The sequence below is a fragment of the Chiloscyllium punctatum genome, chromosome 45 (genome assembly GCF_047496795.1).
Source record: "Chiloscyllium punctatum isolate Juve2018m chromosome 45, sChiPun1.3, whole genome shotgun sequence".
NCBI classification, from domain to species: Eukaryota; Metazoa; Chordata; class Chondrichthyes; order Orectolobiformes; family Hemiscylliidae; genus Chiloscyllium; species Chiloscyllium punctatum.
In genome coordinates, this window is record NC_092783.1 from 8,157,622 (window position 1) to 8,178,415 (window position 20,794).

At 40.4% G+C, this 20,794-nt stretch overlaps 1 protein-coding gene across 8 annotated transcripts in view; it reads left to right on the forward strand.

Annotated features, from left to right (window-relative positions):
- Nucleotides 1-20,794, forward strand: part of LOC140467146 (neuron navigator 1-like) — a 641,282-nt gene that overhangs the window by 382,645 nt on the left and 237,843 nt on the right. Inside the window, exon 1 of one of the 8 annotated variants that reach the window (XM_072563235.1) lies at nt 17,324-17,587. The exons of the other annotated variants lie outside the window; for them this stretch is intronic. Within the exon in view, the coding sequence (XP_072419336.1) occupies nt 17,535-17,587 (53 nt within the window). The 5' untranslated portion in view covers nt 17,324-17,534. Of the gene's footprint in view, nt 1-17,323; nt 17,588-20,794 lie in introns of those variants that run through there. 8 annotated transcript variants of the gene reach the window in all.

Consider the following 20,794-nt stretch of genomic DNA (forward strand, 5'->3'; position numbering starts at 1 on the left):
GGCAATAATACTGAATCATACCTTGTCATATTAGTACAGTTGTTTGTTTCTTGAATCTATGTAGAAAAGGCAGATTATGATTCCAATCAGTATTAATTTAGCATCTGCCTGCCATTTTGAGATTCAATAGCATCGCCAGTGCCCCTTCTAATTCATTCTATTGAACACATGCATCGACAAAAGGAAAACTCCACTATCTGATTTAAAGCAATTCTCAGTTCTTTACAGGTTTATTAGTAGCTGATTCTTCTTGCTATGATTCTTAAAAATGCTTTGTGTTTCCCATGTTATTTCAAGTTGAAAACGTTTACAGGAATGGTGTGACAAATGCTAAAGGACTTTCTTTTTGTTGACTGTAAGGCTTATGTATAAACCAGTTTCTTCAAAATATGGGTGGATCTGCAGCAATGCTTTAAAATCAAAACATGACTGGGTGAATAAGCCAGAATCTTCACAGAGCAGGGCAAGCTACTGGAAGGAGGAGGAGTAAAGATGAAAAGGAGAGCATATCCACCCAGGATGTTCATCAACTGTTCACTCACCTGAATGTTAACAAAGAACTGTGATTTCTGTGCTGCTGTAAAGGCATTTCCATTAAAATTGCCATCAGTCAATCACAACTAAAATACCAAAGCAAACCAAAGATTATTGTATGAGGTTATGAAGGTGACTGTGACAATGAACTTTTATGTATCTGACTGTTTTTAAAATTATTTGAAATATTTGCAGCAACTCACAGATTTTTATTCATTGTTATGTTAGGGAGGTCATTGAGGCTCCCAACTTGATGAAAAGAAACTATATTTTATTCTCTCTTGCGAGGGAACAGCAGAAAGGCTGAGCACATGCATTTCAGCTTGTGAATCAGGAGAGAGTATTGGATAGGGGTAATGAGTCCTGAGAAGGAGGAGAATTAAGTCTGTGGATACTATTATTAGTGCTTTCAGCTCTGTTGCTGGTTATGTCCTAATGCTTCAGTGGGATGAGTCATGGAGGTGTGCCGTCACTTCCTGCTTGTGTGTCACTTCTGTCATGCAGTAGAGAGAGTAGTGCATCAGTAAATTCCATATAATCTGTTAGGCTGATATGCCTATCATTAGTGAACTGCTGGGAGATGTGGGGTGGTGCTGTGTAAACAGGTCCAATTTATCAGACTAAGTGACAGTATTTGAAATCTGGAGTGGTCACTCCTCTGCAAGGATTATGATGGGGGACCCATTCAGTTCATGAACCTCTTTTGCAACAAGATCTGAAATCTTGCATTTTGTGTTGTAAACTTTAACAACAAGTAATCATTTCATAATAACTGTACATTATGTATCAACCCATTCTTTATGAGGTTAAGTTCAGTTGTGGAAGGCCTGTTTTTCAGACTCAACAAAATGATGAATAAAAGTGTTTGAACAGTAGCTGAGGTGAGAGGTGCAGTTGCTACTGTATTACATATGGAGACATCATCTGCCAGCTGAAACCACTTGTGAGAACTCATTGTAACCTCTGTCACCCTGATCCTCAGGGCTTTGTGCCTAATGCTGACCTCCATGGCTATCTGATCCCATGGACATCTGTGTAAGAGTCTGCATGTACATGCACCCCTGAGGGTACACAGCATCCTTTCTTCCTTTCTATTTCTTTCACCAATCCTTCCAGCACAGCATCTGGAAACTTTGGAACATGTTCTCTCTCCAGTTGTGTAATTCCTCCCTCATGGCCAGGCCCCATTCTCTTCAGCCACAATGTCCAGCAGCTGATGCAGTCACAATGTAACTTCCCTTTTGAGACTGGCAGTTTAAGCATATGCTGCATGAGGATTATAAAACAGGGATTCTTTATTTCACTGGAATAGCCATTAATAGAAAAGTCTAACTCAAAGTCTAACTATCTGCAGTAAATATTTACGGAGTGTTCCACATCCATTGAGATACTGTTGTTGAGTGTAGTTCTGATCCCTAATCAGCCTAACCAGTTTAGTTGATGGAACGTCAAACCTCCTGTGACTAAGAGATGAAGATGACCTTGTCTCTAGATACAAAGGGCAACTCCATCTCCTCACAGCCTATCACTCTGATTTTGCCTAGATGGTCCATCTAGGTCACCTGCAGCCAGTTGACCTCTGCACTAGCACGTCCTAGTTCACAGCCACCTTCAATGCCATTTGTCTGTACTATTTATGACCCTGGCAATTCTGGACAGTCTGGAACAGTGCTCTCAATCCTGGTTGCTTCTCCCTCGCTGTGTCTCTCACTGTGTCTCTATATATAAGGCTTCTCTGGTTCAGGGGTGCTGCCTATTGAACTCATTAGTTGTCTAGCAGCTTCATGCAGCCACTGTGGGAGAATTCCAACTCACATGTTCTGGGCATCTGCTCTGTGTTTTGTCTTTTGCCTCATGGTATCTGGCTCAGCCCCTCAGCTCGTCAAAGGCTGTACCACATCCTACGGGAAGGTGTGCAGAGGGATAGATTAGTTCACAGTGCATGCTAGCTTTAAGTTCTGCTGGCTGCTTGTGGTCCTGAATTTGTCCTATGTGGCACTGCGCTCCCTTTCAGTCTCCAATCCTTTCTGGGCCAATGCCAGTCCAAGACTGGCTGCTCTTAATATGCTGGCCATACCGAGAGGAACAAAGGGCACTGCCTCTACTGCAATCAGACAGTCAGGAGCACTTCGATGAACTGGAACTTTGAGTATTTGTGGGCTGGCAAGTGGTTTGGAGAACATAGTTTGAGAAGGGGATTGGAAACCTGTGAGGGTGTTACATCCAATGGCCCTGGGTGCTAGTTAAATAGAGGCTAATCTACCACCCTCCCTAACCTTGCCCACCACTAGCCAACACAATCATGGGATGAGGCCTGGGAGTGGGCAGACACTGGTGGGTTGCCAGGCACGCTGCTGGTATAACTGATAGAGGCAGGGGTGGGGAGTTAGCTGCTTTCCAGGTTGTCTCCTGGATTTAATATACAGCTCTTCCCTGCATTCAAGCCCACCAGCCCATGATAATGATACTGAACTGATGCACACCGCCAATAGTTAGCATGGTCCGGGAGCAAATTCATTCTAACGAGCAAGATGCATAAAGTTGTCAGCTGCCAGGCTTTGCATTTATCAATAGATCTTGCATTGCAGTGTCAGCACCTGTATTTTGGGGCTTATCCAATTTGATCCAGAATGACTTTGCAAGGATGTTTAATGTTTGATCAAAACATCAAATATATTAATGTATCGTAAGGTATAATTGCATTGAAGGCGTCTGAATGATAAATTGGTCTTTCTCATTTTCAAATAAATAAGGGATTTCTCACTGATTTTTTTTTCATGAAGTGTCTGTTAAATGAAATTAAAAATCCTCACTTGGTGAAAGAATACAACTTCCGAACTAATGCTAATTTAAAGAACTGAATATGTTCCATTCTCAAGGCACTTGATGTTCTTGGGTATTTCAATGTTCTCTAATTTCAAGCATAGATCTGCAGGTTGGAATATTTATATATTCGATTATTGTTGGCCAAGTAAAGTTTTGATTTACATAGCAGTAATAAATATAAAACATAGTTTTTGAAAATAGATAATTTATTTATTGAATTACAGAATAATTCTGCATCCTATTTTAAAATCCTTAATAATAGAAGTGTAAGCATGTTATACAAAATTGAATCCCAGTCAACACAGAACGAAATATCGCACATGTGGTGAATGAAATTGATCCTCACCCAGCATATGAGCTCCTTGTTTGCAAATTTCACAAAATTGGTGGAGAATGTTTATACAAGTGTTTCTATCTTCAGCATTAAGAGTTTTGCAGAGTTCTGTTCCATTTCTTTGAAAGTCCATTTTGAGATAATATACTAAGGACTGCCTTATGCTTTACTTGGCTTTTACATGCTTTGTGGGGGGTGGTTTCAAGAATTTCTTTTAGCTTATTCTTTGGTTCTTTTATTACATTATAGGCAAAGTTCCAGTGCAGTATGATTGTCTACTATGTGGTGGGGAAGTGTAATATTGAATTAGATTAGTGAGGAACAGACTTATATTGCAAAACATACACCAACTTTAATGCATTATACCAGAATGGAAATCATGCACACAATTACTTAATTGCTTCTTTTAAATATATTAATGTAAAATTCAGTATCATATTCAGTAACTTGATGTAGGTCACACATTTCTTGCAGGAAATGTTATAATTATATGGTTAATAAAATTATTATGTTTTAGGATTGGGTTTTTAATTTTAAGGTAAAATGAAATGGGTCATTGACCTGTTATGAGTCAGCCTGGTTTAATTGCTTGCGATAAAAAGGGGGTTGTTGCAATCTGATAAGAAGAGGTCAAATGGCTCCCCTATGCTCTCTCTCCTCATTTGACTGCAGTAGGTTGTTTTGTTTGAAAAGGATTACTTGTCAATTCAGTGAGTACTTAACTATTTACGCATTGTGATCATGAAAGAACCAATAACCAATTTTAAAACCAGATTTTCTTGACTTAGAACAAAGAATGAAGCCTGCTTTATTGGCCTGGAGTTTCCAAAGGCCATATAATTGTTTTTGCAGTAAGCTGGGAGTTGCATATTAGAACACTGGGAATCGAGGATGTAGCAGACTCTGAGACAATTTGAAGATTTTGAAGGATAATTCCACAGGAAACTACTGAAAGTATACATTTAAATTGGAGAATTCAAAAGGTTCCACTTAATAGTTAACTGTGGCTCAGCCATTACTTACACACACACACACACACAATTGCCACTTGTGACCAAGCACATTTTCAGTGGACTCCTCACAGTCCAAGACTCTGACCCAATACCTCTCCCCAGTTGCCTGGAACTGACTTCCCCTCAACTCCTGGAACTTGATACCAGCCCGTGTAATCTGACACCCCTCTCCCCTGCCAGTAGACCTGACTGCCCTTCCCATTGGGACCCAAAACCACACCACCCACACATCATTATTGGACTCCAAATCTCTTTCCCCACTGAACTTAATGGCTACCAACCATCCCTACTAACGCTGAATACTCAATCACTCACTGGCACCCTCTCTACCTGGCTCCCTGGCATGCTACTGACCTGGCACTCTAACTCACTTCCCTAAAATACATAGCCTTTCACAGAAGCTGCCAAAGCATCTATCTGTGCTACTGGACATTTAAGTCACAGAATACAGCAACTACTGGCATGAGAAAGGACATGTAGTTTCCCTCTGTCCTGACCTGCATTACAAGGACACAGTTGTATTTAAGGTGTACTCTGAATTTCTGCAAGAACCGTGATTGGAATCATAGAACATAGAACATAGAACATAGAAAAATACAACGCAGTACAGGCCCTTCGGCCCTCGATGTTGCGCTGACCGAAGCCTACCTAACCTACACTAGCCCAATAACCTCCATATGCTAGTCCAATGCCCGCTTAAATGACCGTAAAGAGGGAGAGTCCACCACTGCTACTGGCAGGGCATTCCATGAACTCACAACCCGCTGAGTAAAAAATCTACCCCTAACATCTGTCCTATACCTACCACCCCTTAATTTAAAGCTGTGTCCCCTAGTAACAGCTGACTTCATTAGCGGAAAAAGGTTCTCACTGTCAACCCTATCTAAACCCCTAATCATCTTGTACACCTCTATCAAATCTCCCCTAAACCTTCTTTTCTCCAATGAGAAAAGCCCCAAGTGCCTCAGCCTTTCCTCATACGATCTTCCTACCATACCAGGTAACATCCTGGTAATCCTCCTCTGCACTCGTTCCAATGCCTCCACATCCTTCCTATAGTATGGCGACCAAAACTGTACACAATACTCCAGATAAGGCCGCACCAGAGTCTTATACAACTGCAACATGACCTCAGGACTTCGGAACTCAATTCCTCTACCAATAAAGCCCAGTACACCATATGCCTTCTTCACTGCACTATTTACCTGGGTGGCAACTTTCAAAGATCTGTGTACATGGACACCAAGATCCCCCTGCTCATCCACACTGCCAAGTAGCCTACCATTAGCCCAGTAATCCATCTTCTTGTTACTCCTACCAAAGTGAATGACTTCACACTTAGCTACATTGAATTCCATTTGCCACCTTTCTGCCCAGCTCTGCAACTTATCTATATCCCGCTGTAACCCGACACATCCTTCTTCGCTGTCCACAACTCCACCGACTTTCGTGTCATGCGCAAACTTGCTCACCCAGCCTTCAAGCCCCTCCTCCAGGTCATTTATAAAAATGACAAACAGCAATAGTCCCAAAACAGATCCTTGTGAAACACCGCTAGTAACTGCGCTCCAAGATGAACCTATACCATCAACTACTACCCTCTGTCTCCTTCCAGCCAGCCAATTCCTAATCCAAACCTCTAATGCACCCTCAGTGCCAAACCTCCGTAGTTTTTGCATTAGCCTGCCATGGGGTACCTTATCGAACGCCTTGCTAAAATCCATATACACCACATCTACTGCTTTACCCTCGTCCACTTCCTTGGTCACCTTCTCAAAGAACTCAATAAGGTTTGTGAGGCACGACCTGCCCTTCACAAAACCATGCTGACTATCCTTGATCACATTATTCCTATCCAGATGTTCATAAATCCTATCCCTTACAATTCTCTCTAAGACTTTGCCCACAACAGAAGTGAGACTCACTGGCCTATAGTTACTCGGGCTATCCCTGCTCCCCTTCTTGAACAAGGGGCCCACATTCGCTATCCTCCAATCTTCTGGCACTATTCCCGTAGACAACGACGACATAAAAATCAAGGCCAATGGCTCCGCTATCTCCTCCCTAGCTTCCCAGAGGATCCTAGGCTATATGCCATCAGGCCCAGGGGACTTACCTATTTTCACCCTTTCCAGTATTCCCCGGACCTCTTCCCTACATACCTCAAGGCCATCCATTCTAATCACTTGTGACTCAATATTCACATCAGCAACAGTGTCCTGTTCCTGAGTGAATACTGACAAAAAGTATTGATTTAGTGTCTCACCAATCTCCTCCGCCTCCACGCACAACTTCCCACTACTATCCTTGACTGGACTGATACCTACCCTAGACATCCTTTTATTCCTGACATACCTGAATCCCCTGCCAGTAATGGGAAGCTCTTTCTTAATGTAGAAAAATAGGAGTTTAATGATAATCTGACAGATTGTCAGTTCCTGGGAAAGCTAGTCCATTAAACTTTGATTGATCTCAGTGAAATTATCAAATATGAAATTGACTTTCTCTCTCTCTCTTTTCCCCTTTCTCACTCTCTCTCTCTCTCTAAGTTTAAATATACATAAATACATACACACACCTGCACACAGTCACTCAATTCACCCATTCGTAAAATTCACATGTACTTAAATACAAATTAGAGTAGGGATATATTGGCCAAATCATAATGTGTTTAAAAGACATGAGTTTGCTGTTTGCAGACAATGACTTCAGTGACATGGTGAATACAAGCTAAATTTTGGAGTCTCTGTTCTTCAGATTTTTAGATGTAGACAAAAAAGTTGAGTTTTTTTAGAGACGATTATATCAGATTGGATTCTTTTAAGAAATAACAGACAACTAATATCTGACCCAGAGTATTCTCTGTCAATAATTAAGGCTCAAAGCTTATCAGGTAGAAGACTAGGAGAAGTAGGAGGGACTCTTCTCTCTCAGCTGCTTGCTCTCAGTTACTGAGAAAACATGTACTTAAAACATATGAAGAGTCGGCTTGTCATGTGACCTGCTTTCTCCAACTGTCTAAAATTTGGGAAAAGCCATTGCCAATGTATTCCAAAGTTAATTAGATTTGCTCATATCTGTAAGTCATCCTCGCCAAAAGCTCATTGCCTAAACAATGAACCTTAAAGTCTCATCTCCAATTGTGAAATGCCTCAATTAAATGCTCCATCTTTACTTTGCTAATGAGATGGAAGATGCCAGTCCGTGACAATCCCTTGAAATTATAGTCTTTGCATTTTGCAGGCTGTCTCGGATCACAATGGGGTTTGGAATCTGAAATGTGCAGAAGTGCAAATTCTATCATCACCTTAACTGTGATTTCAAATTATTGTAACGTATTGTTAAAGAATCTCTTTGTAAAAATCCAATTCATAGTCCACTCAGTGAACTAAAATCATGATTTGCTCTTAAGCACATCTTCATCGGAGGGACAAAACTGTGTTCCTTAAAAAAAATGCAATGCGTTTATGATTGGAAACAGCATACTGTATAATAAGAGTGGAAGTCTCCAATGTTCCTGAAAACATATTGGGGATATTAGGTTGTAAACTATTATGCTTAAAAATGTTCATTTATTCTAAGATGAAAAACAGAGGTGGGTTCACAGGGGAAATTAGCACTTTTATATGGGATGAGAGTGTGGTGCTGGAAAAACACAGCAGGCCAGGCATCATCCTGCTCCTTGGATGTTATTTTCCAGCACCACATACTTGACTTTGATCTCCAGCATCTACAGTCCTTACTTTCTCTTTTTTATATGGATATCAGGCCCATGTGATTCACAATGCTGTTGAAATGGTTTTTGAGAGGGGAAGGATACCTGAGGTATCCCTGATAACTCCTGTACACAGTTTGTCAGCTAAATGCTGAATATTTCTGTGGTTCACGAAGGAAAATTGCACATACTGAGATGTCATAATGAAGTTTGAAGATTTGCCTGGTGATAACTACTGGAAGAAATCTGGAAAACTTCCATCATGAAAGAAAGCTCTAGAGTTTAAAAAAAAATCAAGCTGGGAAAGGAAACGATCATATTTAATCCCTGGAGTGCTAAGAATCATTTTGGACTGATTCTGGGAAAATTGAAAATCTACTTCAAGGAAAATATAAAGCATACCTTCAAGATTTTTTTTGGTCTGTTGAAATTAAGAAGGGAAAAGTTCTGTTCTGTGGTTTGATGTAAAGCAGCCTTCAAAAATAATGTTTAATCGATAGTTCCTTCAGTTTGGTGTTACAGTAAAATCTTTGAAACATAAAACTTGTTGTGTTGTCCTTTCAACCATGAACTGGAAATTCGTGATTCATTCTTTTTAAAAGCATTCAATCTCTATGAGGATGGTCACAGTCAAGAAATCTTTTGTACTTAACAAGATCAGAAAGCAAATTTCAGAACTAAGGCAATCACAAGGATGATTGAAATTGCTCAGACATTTGCATTGTTCCACCAATTTAAGTGCATTACTTTCAGGTTGATGGAAATTGGGTGCTGAAAGAACAGCAGTTAGGTGCTGAAAGTATAGTTGATATAAGTTGACATGAGGAATGTCTGACAAGACCATAATTACAAATTCACTATCTATTTAAAAATGCAGCCATATGTTCCTGCTCACTTACTGGATATCAGCATTATTGTCCAATTCGGAGTGTGACAAATCGTATTGAGAATATATTGTGTAGGTTTGATATTGGGCTGTGCTGAATAGAGATGTCTAACAAACAAATAGTAATTAATAAGTTGCTTGATTGATTAAGTCAGTGTGCATTGCATGTGAAACTCATTTTACAGATGCATAATATGTCGACAAATTGTAGTTACACTCTTTAAATACTGTCCTTTGGATCAACACCAAAGAACACTGCTCATTGTTTTTATAAACAAGGATTAGGTTGTTAATTCATTTGTGGGATGTGAGCATCATTGACAAGGCCAGCATTTGTAGTCTTTTCCTACTAATTGATGAGAAGTGGTCATGAGCTCCTGACTTGAACGACTGCAGTCCTTGGGTATAATCATATTCACAATGCTGGTAGTGCTGGGAGTTCAAGGATTTAGTCTCAGAAGCAATAACGGAGTAGCAATGTATTTCCAAGCCAGGACGGTGTGTTAAACATGAATATTAAAAAAAAATTCAATTTCACAAAAGAATATTCTTTAATGTTCTGTCATTTGGTACAATATTGCTTGACACTAGTTGAGTTCAGTGAATATTGTAACCTAGAAAACACCAAGCATTTACAGCATAATTGATTACATTAATATGTATTTTTAGTCCAAAATATCAGTATTGGGAATATTCTTGAAATATTTGGGTGGTACGGTGGCTCACAGTGCCAGAGACCCGGATTCAATTCCAGTCTCTGGCAACTGTCTAGGTGGAGATTGCACGTTATCCCCATGTCAGCATGGATTTCCTTTGGGTGCTCCAATTTCCTCCCACAGTCCACAGATGTTCAGGTTAAGCAGATTGACCATGCTAAATTGTGTAGGAGAAAATGAGCACTGCCGATGCTGTACATCAGAGTCAAGAGTGTAGTGCTGGAAAAGCACAGCAGGTCAGGCAGCGTCCAAGGAGCAGGAGGATCAATGTTTCAAGCATAAACCCTTCATCAGGAATGAGGCTTGTGGACTGGGGTGCTGAGAGAAGTGGGACGGGGGTGCGGTTATGGGGGGAAGGTAGCTGAGAATGTGATAGGTAGATGAAGGTGAGGGAGAAGGTGGTAGGTTGGAGAGAAGGGTGGAGCCGACAGATGGGAAAGGTGACGGACAGGTCAGGATGGTGGGGCTGAGTTGGGAGACTTGGGACTGGGATACAATGGGGGGAGGGGAAATGAGAAAATTGGTGAAATCCACATTGATCCCATGTGGTTGCAGGGTCCCAACACAGAATATGAAGCGTTCTTCCTCCAGGCATCTGATGATAAGGGTTTGGCGATGGAGAAATGAGATTACTTACTTACAGTGTGGAAACAGGCCCTTCGGCCCAACAAGTCCACACCGACCCGCCGAAGCGCAACCCACCCAGACCCATTCCCCTACATTTACCCCTGCACCTAACACTACGGGCAATTTAGCATGGCCAATTCACCTAATCTGCACATTTTTGGACTGTGGGAGAAAACCAGAGCACCCGGAGGAAACCCACGCAGACACTGGGAGAATGTGCAAACTCCACACAGTCAGTCGCCTGAGGCGGGAATTGAACCCAGGTTCTGGCTCTGTGAGGCAGTAGTGCTAACCACTGTGCCATCGTGCCAAGAAGGCTCATTTCATCCAGGGATATGTAGGCTAAGTGGATTAGCCCTGGGAAATTCAGAGTTTCAGAACAGCGTTGGGGGATGGGTCTGGGTGGGATGTTCTTTGGAGGGTTAATATGGACTCAATGGGTCAAATAGCCTGCTTCCATACTGTAGGGATTCTATAATTCTATGATTTAGAACTGAAATGGCAGAAGTTACTAATTTCGGACACAGTGCAGAATTAGATGACAGCCAGTGCCAAGTGGTGTTCCCTAAGACTGTGTTGGGACCACAACTTTTCAATTTCTCATGTTTCATTTTCTCAGCAGTTTATTTGGGAATTTAGCATAGTGAGAATGGAGGTTAAGCCAGTTGAATGTTCCTCCTGAGGTATGTGGGAGGTAAGGGTCACCTCTGGTGTCCCTGCTGACTTCATTTGTGGGAAGTGCACTCAACTCCAGCTCCTCGAAAACCGTGTCAGGGAACTGGAGCTGGAGCTGATGGACTCAGATCCTTCGGGAGGAGTTATTGAGAGGAGTTACAGGGAGGTAGGTACTCCACAGCCACGTGAAGAAGGTAGATGGGTTACCATCAGGGATAGGAAAGGGAACCGGCAGGCTGTGCAGGGATCTCCTGTGGTGGTTTCCCTCAACAACAAATATACCATTTTGGATACTATGGGGGGGGGGGTGTGACTTACCAGGGATAATCAATGGGGCACAGGCCTCTGTCACAGAGTCTGTCCCTGCTGCTCAGAGGTGAGGGGGAAAGAGGAGCAGAGCTTTAGCCATTGGAGACTGTATAGTCAGGGGAACAGATAGGAGGTTTTGTGGGAACGAGTGAGATTCACAATTAGTGTGTTGCCTCCTAGGTGCCAGGGCTAGTGATGTTTCTGATCGTGTTTTCAGATCTTTGAGGGGGAGGGGGAGCAGCCCCAAGTTGTGGTCCACATAGGCACCAACCGCATATGGTAGGAAGAAAAGTGGGGATCTTGGGCAGAAATTCAGGGAGCTAGGTTGTAAACTTAGAGCTATAACAAACAGAGTTGTTATCTCTGGTTTGTTACCTGTGCCATGTGCTAGTGAAGCGAGGAACAGGGAGAGAGTGAAGCTGAACTCGTGGCTGCAGGGATGGTGCAGGAGGGAGGGTTTTGGATTCTTGGATAATTGGAGCTCTTTCTGGGGTAGGTGGGACCTCTACAAACAGGATAGTCTTCATCTTAACCAGAGGGGTACCAATATCCTGAGGGGCGAGTTTACTAATGCTCTTGTTTAAACTAATGCAGCGGGGAGATGGGAAACTGAATTGTAGTTCCACTGTACAGGTGGTTGAGAGTAGTAAGGTCAGGGATAGGTTTACAAGGTCGCGAGAGGGCACTGGCAGTCAGGATGTTGATTTGAAATGTGTGTACTTCAATGTCAAGAGCATCTGGAATAAGGTGGATGAACTTGCAGCATGAGTTGGTACCTGGGATTTATTGTTGCAGACTCTGGGATTTAGATGTTTCAGCAAGAACAGACATGATGGTAAAAGAGGGGATGTGGCATTGTTAATCAAGGGTAGTGTTACAGCAGCTGAGAGAATGTTTGAGGACTCCTCCACTGAGGTAGTTTGGGCTGAGATTAGAAACAGGAAAGCAGAGGTCACCCTGTTGGAAGTTTTCTATGGGCCTCCGAATAGTTCTAGGGATGTAGAGGAAAGGATAGCAAAGATGATTCTCAATAGGAGTGAGAGTAACAGGGTATTTGTTATGGGGGACTTTAACTGCCCCAATATTGACTGGGAATACTATAGTTCAAGTAGTTTAGATGGGATTTATCCTCTGATTCTCTGGGAAGCCAGGGAGGAGATTGCAGCGCCTTTGGCTTTTATCTTTATGTCATCATTGTTGAAAGGAGTAGGGCCAGAAGACTGGAGGATAGCAAATGTTGTTCCCTTGTTTAAGAAGGGGAGTTGGGATAACCCTGGTAATTATAGGCCAGTGAGCCTTGCTTTGGTTGTGGGTAAGGTGTTGGAAAAGGTTATAAGATATCGGATTTATAATCATCTGGAAAGGAATAATTTGATTAGGGATAGTAAGTTTTGATAGACAGTTTTGTGAAGGGTAGATCATGTCTTGCTGGTCTTATTGAGTTCTTCAAGAAGGTGACAAAACAGGTGGATGAAGGTAAAGTGGTTGACGTGGTGTATATGGACTTCAGTAAGGAATTCGATAAGGTTCCACATGGTAGGCTATTGCATAAAATACAGAGTTTCTGGATTGAAGGTGATTTTGCGTTTTGGATCAGAAATTGGCTAGCTGAAAGAAGACAGAAGGTGGTGATGGATGGGAAATGTTCATCCTGGAGCTCAGTTACCAGTGGTGTGCCACAAGGATCTGTTTTGGGTCACTGCTGTTTGTCATCTTTATAAATGATCTGGATGTGGGCATAGAAGGATGGGTTAGTACATTTGCGGATGACACTAAGATAGGCAGAGTTGTGGATTGTGCTGAAGGATGTTGTGGGTTACAGAGGGACATTAAAAGATGCAGAGCTGGGCTGCAAAGTGGCAAATGGAGTTTAATGTGGAAAAGCATGAGGTAGTTCACTTTGGAAGAAATAACAGGGATGCAGAGTACTGGGCTAATGGTAAAATTCTTGGTAGTGTCGATGAATAGAGATCTCTCTGTCCTGGTGCATAAATCCCTGAACGTTGCCATGCAGGTTGATGGGGTTGTTCAGAAGGCATATAGTGTATTGGCATTAATTTGTCGGGGGATTGATTTGAGGAGCCACGAGGTCATGCTTCAACTGTACAAGACACTGGTAAGGCCGTACCTGAAGTATTGCGTGCAGTTCTGGTCACTGCATTATAAGAAGGATGTGGAAGCTTTGGAAAGGGTTCAGAGGAGATAGAAGGAAGGACTTACAAGGAAAGGCTGAGGGAACTGAAGCTGTTTTCATTGGACATAAGAAGGTTGAGAGGTAGCCTATTCAAGACGTCCAAGATAATCAGAGGGTTAGATAGGGTGGACAGTGAGAGACCTTTTCTTCAGATGGTGAAGGCTAACACAAGGAGTCATAGCTTTAAATTAAGGGGTGATAGATTTAAGACTGTTTTGGGTAGTTTCTTCATTCAGAGAGTAGTAGGGGTGTGGAACGGTCTGCCTGCAACAGTAGTAGACTCGCCAACTTTAAGGACATTCAAATGGGCATTGGACATACAAATAGATAATAATGGAACAGTGTAGGTTAAATGGGCATCAGATTATTTTCACAGGTCAATGCAACATTGAGGGCCAAAGGGCCTGTACTGCACTGTAACGTTCTATGTTCTATGTTTTCACTTGATACATTAACGATCTAGATGAAGGAACTGAGGGCATTCTGGCTAAGTTTGCAGATGATATTTAAGACGGAGATAGATTGGTTCTTAAGTATCAAGGGGATTAAGGGTTATGGGATAAAGAGGGAGAATAGGGTTGAGACACTTATCAGCCATGATTGAATGGCAGAGCAGACTCGATGGGCTGTAAGGCCAAATTTCTGCTCCCATATCTTATGGTCTTACGGCCTTTCCACAGTGCACCAACATTATGTAAAACCACTGTAGTTCTCAAAGGGTTAAGAAACGTTTAACTGATGTACATTTGTGGGTGAACAGCTGCAGATACATTCATATGGATCCCAGCCAGTTGGCTCACCACTGTACAATTCCCTAGTGTTGAAACAAAAGATGCCTTGGTGGCATTTAGAATTGAAATTTGGAGAATGAATTCCCTAACACCAATCACAGGCATATATTGGTCATAAAATCCTCTGGAAAATAAGAAAATGTCGGTATGAAATGTTGGATATATTACATTATAATGCACCACAGTAATTCATCAGTACAGTTGCCATTCAATGTAATAGTCTAATATAAAATTGAACACATCTTTCAGCATTTGGATTTCAGTAGTATCTATTTAGTTTGTGGGCCATGTGTAACCAACGGGAAGTGCTCTGTGGGAGAGCTGTAACTCAAAATGTTTCCAGAAATAAATTATTTTGTTACTACACGGGCAATCATGAGTAGTATAGTGTTAATTATATATGCGTCACTGCGGCTGCATTATATTTAACCAGTTTGGACATGACAATATAAAAAGTTACCATGCTTTCATATGGAAAAGATCCAAATACCCAGCCAGAGGGGAAGGGTGAGAGTTAACACAAGAAATATAAAAAGCAGTCACTTTACAGGGAGTGTTTAGATAACTTATTTTTTGTAAAGGGAGAGGATCAGTATTATTCCTGTTACGGGGTCAACAGCGCAATTGCATTTGATATTGTTTATGTAATTCTTACACGTGTTTGCAAAAAAAAGGATTAGCCAGGCAATTAATTTTACCACTGGTATTAAGAGAAATTATTTGGCATTTCCACTTCTCAAATAACCGTTTCCAAATTGAACTGGACATGGTCTGCAGATTGCTCACTTTGCACCATTTACTACCGTATCAATATTTGATGGAGGATAGAATTTTATTTTTACTGTTACGCTGCTCTTAGCAGTGAGACTGTTTGTAATTGCCAGTTCACTGCTTTGTAAAAATACTGAATTTAATATTTCAACTCCACTCCTTTACTATCTCGAGCTGGGACATAACATATTGCCTATTTCAGATAAGCAGCACTAAGATATTTATTCAGTTGAGTAAAATTATTCAAACTCTCCAAGACGCTGTTTGAAAATACACTTTGAAATAATTGCATCCATTTATATATATTCATGATATTTATATACAAATCACTGAATGTAATACAGGTAAACTGCAGCTAATTTGTTCAAGTCATGGATTATTTTCCTGTCAGTTTTAGGGAAAGAAGTATTCATTTCAAAACTTAATGTTTCCTCAAGAAACAGTTTTAGTTGTCATGCACCCAACTGATAAATGGTAATCTAATATCCTTTTGTCTTGTGCCACATTAACAGCTGATGTGCAATAAAGTTTGCCCATGCAATGTTTAAAAATTGTATGTGCAGTACTTCAGAACATACTTAACAGTTATAATGTTAATTGCGAATTAATATTAATTTCCTTTGACAAGTATTTTGAACTAAAATTGGAATTATTGCTTAAAATTAAACAACATCTTGCAAATCACTTTTAAAAGACTTTAAAAACATCGCTACATCTTAGCATAATCAGAGTTAGCTATGGAATGATAAGTTGCAATTTATTTTGGAATAAACTTAGATAGATAGCAATAACAGCTATTCGGGGCAACATTTAATTTCAGCTCAAAATGGAAAATTTAACATTTTTCATTTAAATATTTCAGTTTTTAAAAATAACTATTTGTGACATCCCTTTATTCTGACTGCCGACAGGCATTCAATTTTTTTTAATCAATGCATTGCTAATTCTGATTAGGACTTGGATGTAAGATCAAAAGATTGTCAGTTGTAATATGTCATAAAAAAGTTCTTAATGAAGTGGCAATAACTATGGTAAAGGCAAAGTCCACCATTATAACTTTCCCTTTGATCATGTATGTTTAAATATGGTTCTCATCAATTGTTCACCTTTTTAGCCCTTTCTCTTTCTTTCAAACATTGGGGTTTCATTCATTTTTGTCCATTTTTATTACATTCATTAATCAACTCTCCTTTCTTACTTTACTGTTTACTGCCTGCTCATATTTTCTTCCCCCTTATTTTTAATTCATTGTTGTGGATTGCTTTTTTGCTGTTAAGTTTCTCCGATGGCTATCAGATAATGGGAGAAAACAGTGCAGAACAATTGCAGTGTTCACCTACGTGGTCAGTATGTTCTCGAAACAGTACATAAATGAGATAGACAAATGACGAGTGTAAAAGAGTCAAATATTTAGAGAAGTTGGTTATGTTATTTGTGGCATTGCGATCAGTTCCCTCAATGCAATAAGCTACTTAAAAAGTCACTGCAAATAATAAAGATAATCTAAATTTCCATTTTGGAGCAGATAGTGTTTGTATTTTCCATTTCAAACCCTTTTTCTTATTCATTACTGAAGACTTTCTCTTTTTGTCCCTTTTGGTTTTCTAATAAGTGTGCTTTGGCTCAAAAAGCAGCAACAGGTTGTGGTTAAAAAGATTAATATTGTTTCGGTTGAAGTAAAAGAATCCAGGAAAATGTGTGTTTGCTGGTCAGGGGTGGGATTGTGCTCCCAGATAAACCACATTGATTCAATTAACACAGTTGTCTCAGGCAAACAGAGGGGTTACTTCATTGGTGGAAGAATTTTGTTCGAATCATTTATTCCAAATTGAAGACCTGGCTTAACTAAGCAAAAAAAAACAGAACCATAAATACATTGTTCGTGGTTGAACAGCGATGCGTTTATCCACAAGGGTGGATGGAAAATTTATTGGTCAGTCTGCTGTTTTGAATTTAAGACTGCAGCTGAAAGCTATCAAAGGGAGTGACTGGGAGCAGCTCAAGTTGCACTTCCCCATGTGGCTCATTTTCTGATTGTGAAACAGTTGAATGGATGTGATTAGGCCTAACTCTGTGCTCGTTAATGAATATCATTATGTGTTCCAACTGAAACTGAAGAAAGTATTGCGTTGTTATTGAGAGCATGATTCACAGCCCTTTAGTGAAGATGAGCCGGACAATGCATTTCAATTTCAGGTAAGATAACTTAAATGTTCTGCTTGACTTTTGTTTAAAAATTCCAGGGCTTGGGACTATAATGGCTTGTCTCAGAATGCTTCTAGGGTTTCCTCATTGAAAACTGTTGAATCCATTCATCAAAACATGTTCTGTGTATTGCGCTGTACAATTCTTTGTAATTTAATATTATAACAGATGACCAAAAAATTGGCACATTTCCACAGCGGCACTGGTTTGTTCTTACAAAACTTGAGAGATAAGGTTAAAATTTGTTTTGTTTGCTCTACTGAGCAGATAGTGAGAAAATCCTTTTACTAGTATTACAAGTTGTTGTGTACTTTATGGAAGGAAAATTATGGAAAGAGTTCACCAGTCTCATTATTTTTGAATTGTAAATTTGAGTTTTTCATATTTGACTCAAGCTGTGTGTTAATAATGTGATTGTTGTTCAAGAGTTTTTCACCTCCCTTATTCTGCCTTCAACTTTCCTGAAGCAGATTGGCTCTAATGTTGAACTCGTCCTTCCTCATACAGAAGTTTTCCTGTTAGAGTAAACAAGGCTATTGTTCTGCCCTCCCCCAAACTCAAGTGGGGAGACCATTTGAACTGCACTTAACTACCGTGCAAACCTTTCATCAGTAATCTCGGGGCAGAGTAATTACTGAACTGAGGATTCTCCCATGCCTGATAAACCAATCCTCGCTGCTTCCAATCTTGAACATCTGCCCAAAACTGGAATGAAATAATTGACCAGTTGTGTCATCCAGAACTTTAAATTTGAGTAATGAGAGACAAGAAGTTGAAGTTTTCTTGTTTTGCACTGATCGGGACCTGGAAACAGATTTGGAGGTGGGGGCAATTCCATGCCAATGATGGCACAGGCAATGACACCATCAACCCCCTCCCCTACCCCCCCCCCCCCCCACCAACCCCGTTCCCCCCCCCCCCCCCTCCCCCCGCCGAAGCATGTTCATCAATTGGTGTCTCTTTTCTCAAATCTGTTTCATGTACCAAAGTCCTGAGGACTGTAAAACAAAAAGCTCCAACTTCTCTCCTCTTCTGGCAATGCTTATAACTATTAGGACTTTAACACGTTAAGGAGAAAAGGTTGGTATTTGTTTATCAGAAAGCCCAGGAACAATAGAAATCTAGCGCATTTATCCAGCAACAGTGTCTGGAACCACTTTCAGCTTGGACCTCATTCGTGTGCTGTAAGTAAGATTCAGTTGCCAGATAGGGAGCTCATTCCATTTTATGATGACAGGGTAGAAACTGAGCCAGCTTCCATGTTGAACCTACAGGTGGAATCCGGTGGGAGGGAGAGCTGTATGTGCCACTGTCAGGGGCCCTTTTTGTCCTCTCTTAGACACTGCAGCTGCCTCCAGGTAAATCTAAATAAATATTTTAGACAACTTGTTTGTGATAATAGTTTTCTATAAGAGAATGAAGTGTGTTGTATATGAAAGCAACTAACAACAAGGAAAGACTTTTATTTTTCAACAAATAGTTAGGATCTGGAATGTGCTACTGCCTGAGGATGTGGTTGCAATAGATTCAGTTAGTTTCAAACAGGAATTGAAATATTATCTATGGAGAAAAACATTTGTGCAGTGTTCTGAAGAAAAGGTGAGATTGTGGGACCGAGTTGCTCTTAAAGTACCAGCATAGATTCAATGGGTTAAAAGACCTCTTCTCTGCGAGAAACATTTTCTGATTGTATTTATACCTGAATTTTAACCAAGTTTTGAATTTAACCAACATTCTCTGTACTTCAAGCAGATATACTATCAAACATGTTGCAGACCTAATCATTATACCAGGTGGTTAAATTTCTTCTCCCTCAGTAGTTCATTAATCGGATGAGCAGTTGTAAAATGACTCAGTTTTATCTTTGTGTGACTAAGATATTCATTGATGAAAGGCATGAATTTTGAATGATTGTCGCAACGTTTATATGAAGTTTAAAAGTTGCGTTTTTGCAGAAACATTTCTGATTCACTGAGAGGCCCAAAGATCCTCTGAATGATTTTTATGAATGGCTTTTGCTCAGTGTTTTTATTTCCACAAACCCTGGTTGCACGTGTTCCAATCAATGAGTGCCTCGCCGTTCTTTTTTTTATAATATATTTTTATTAAGAAAAAATAGATTTTTAAATATTACAACAAATACAAAACAATGCAATTCAAAACAGTACAAAAATAGTACAAAACTAAACACAAATAATAAAAAAAATCCCCAACCCACCCTCCTATACGAATGTATAAACATATATAGAGAAGTATAAAATTTTAAAAAAACCTAAACTAGCTATTTAACTAACTAAATAAATACCTAACAGCAAACAAATAAATAGTAATAACTCAGCCCAGCCAAACAAAACACTCGTACATTCACAGTTCCTCCTCCCTGGATATTGGACTCATGAAACACAATCGTTACGGCTTTATAAAAGCCCTTGTTAGTGTAGCAGATAAATCTGTGTCCAGGTATTTCAAAAAGGGTTGCCATGTCTTGTAAAAATTCTCCGTTTTGTGGTGTACCATATTTGTGAGAGAATCCAGGGGAATATGCTCCATAACAATCTTCCGCCAACCCAACAGGCCTGGGGGGGTTTTCTGATATCCAACCTAGCAAGATATTCTTCCTTGCACAGAATGTAAGAATATTAAAAAGTTTTGCCTTATGCGAGTCTGCAGGAAATACAATGGGTAGGCCCAAATGGAGCTAAATAGGGTCCTTCTCCACCCCTACACCTAAAATCCTCTCCTTTGCACCCACCACAGCGCTCCAATATGTTTGAAGCCTGTCACAAGACCAAAGACAATGGGTAAGAGTACCCGTACAGACCTTGCACCTGGGAAATGCTGAAGATACCCCTGATTTAAATTTTGTCAAATGGTCTGGGGCTAAGTGGACCCTGTGGAAAATCTTCAACTGTAAAGCATGGGTCCTATTGCAAATTGATATCTTCCTTGTATTCTCCCAAATATCCTCCCATGCCTCTGAAGAAACTTCAACACCCAGCTCTCTTTCCCACATCTTGCAGAGTCGATCAGACTCAATCTGAGGTGGCACCCCTCAATTGGTGATATAGAGTACTGACAGAGTGTACACTCTCAGCCCTTAGTACCCCTCTTTCTATGTCAGATTTGTAGGGATCAGTCAAATGTGTGGTCCTTTTTTGAATAAAATCCCTAACTTGAAAAAAACGAAAGAGGTCTCTA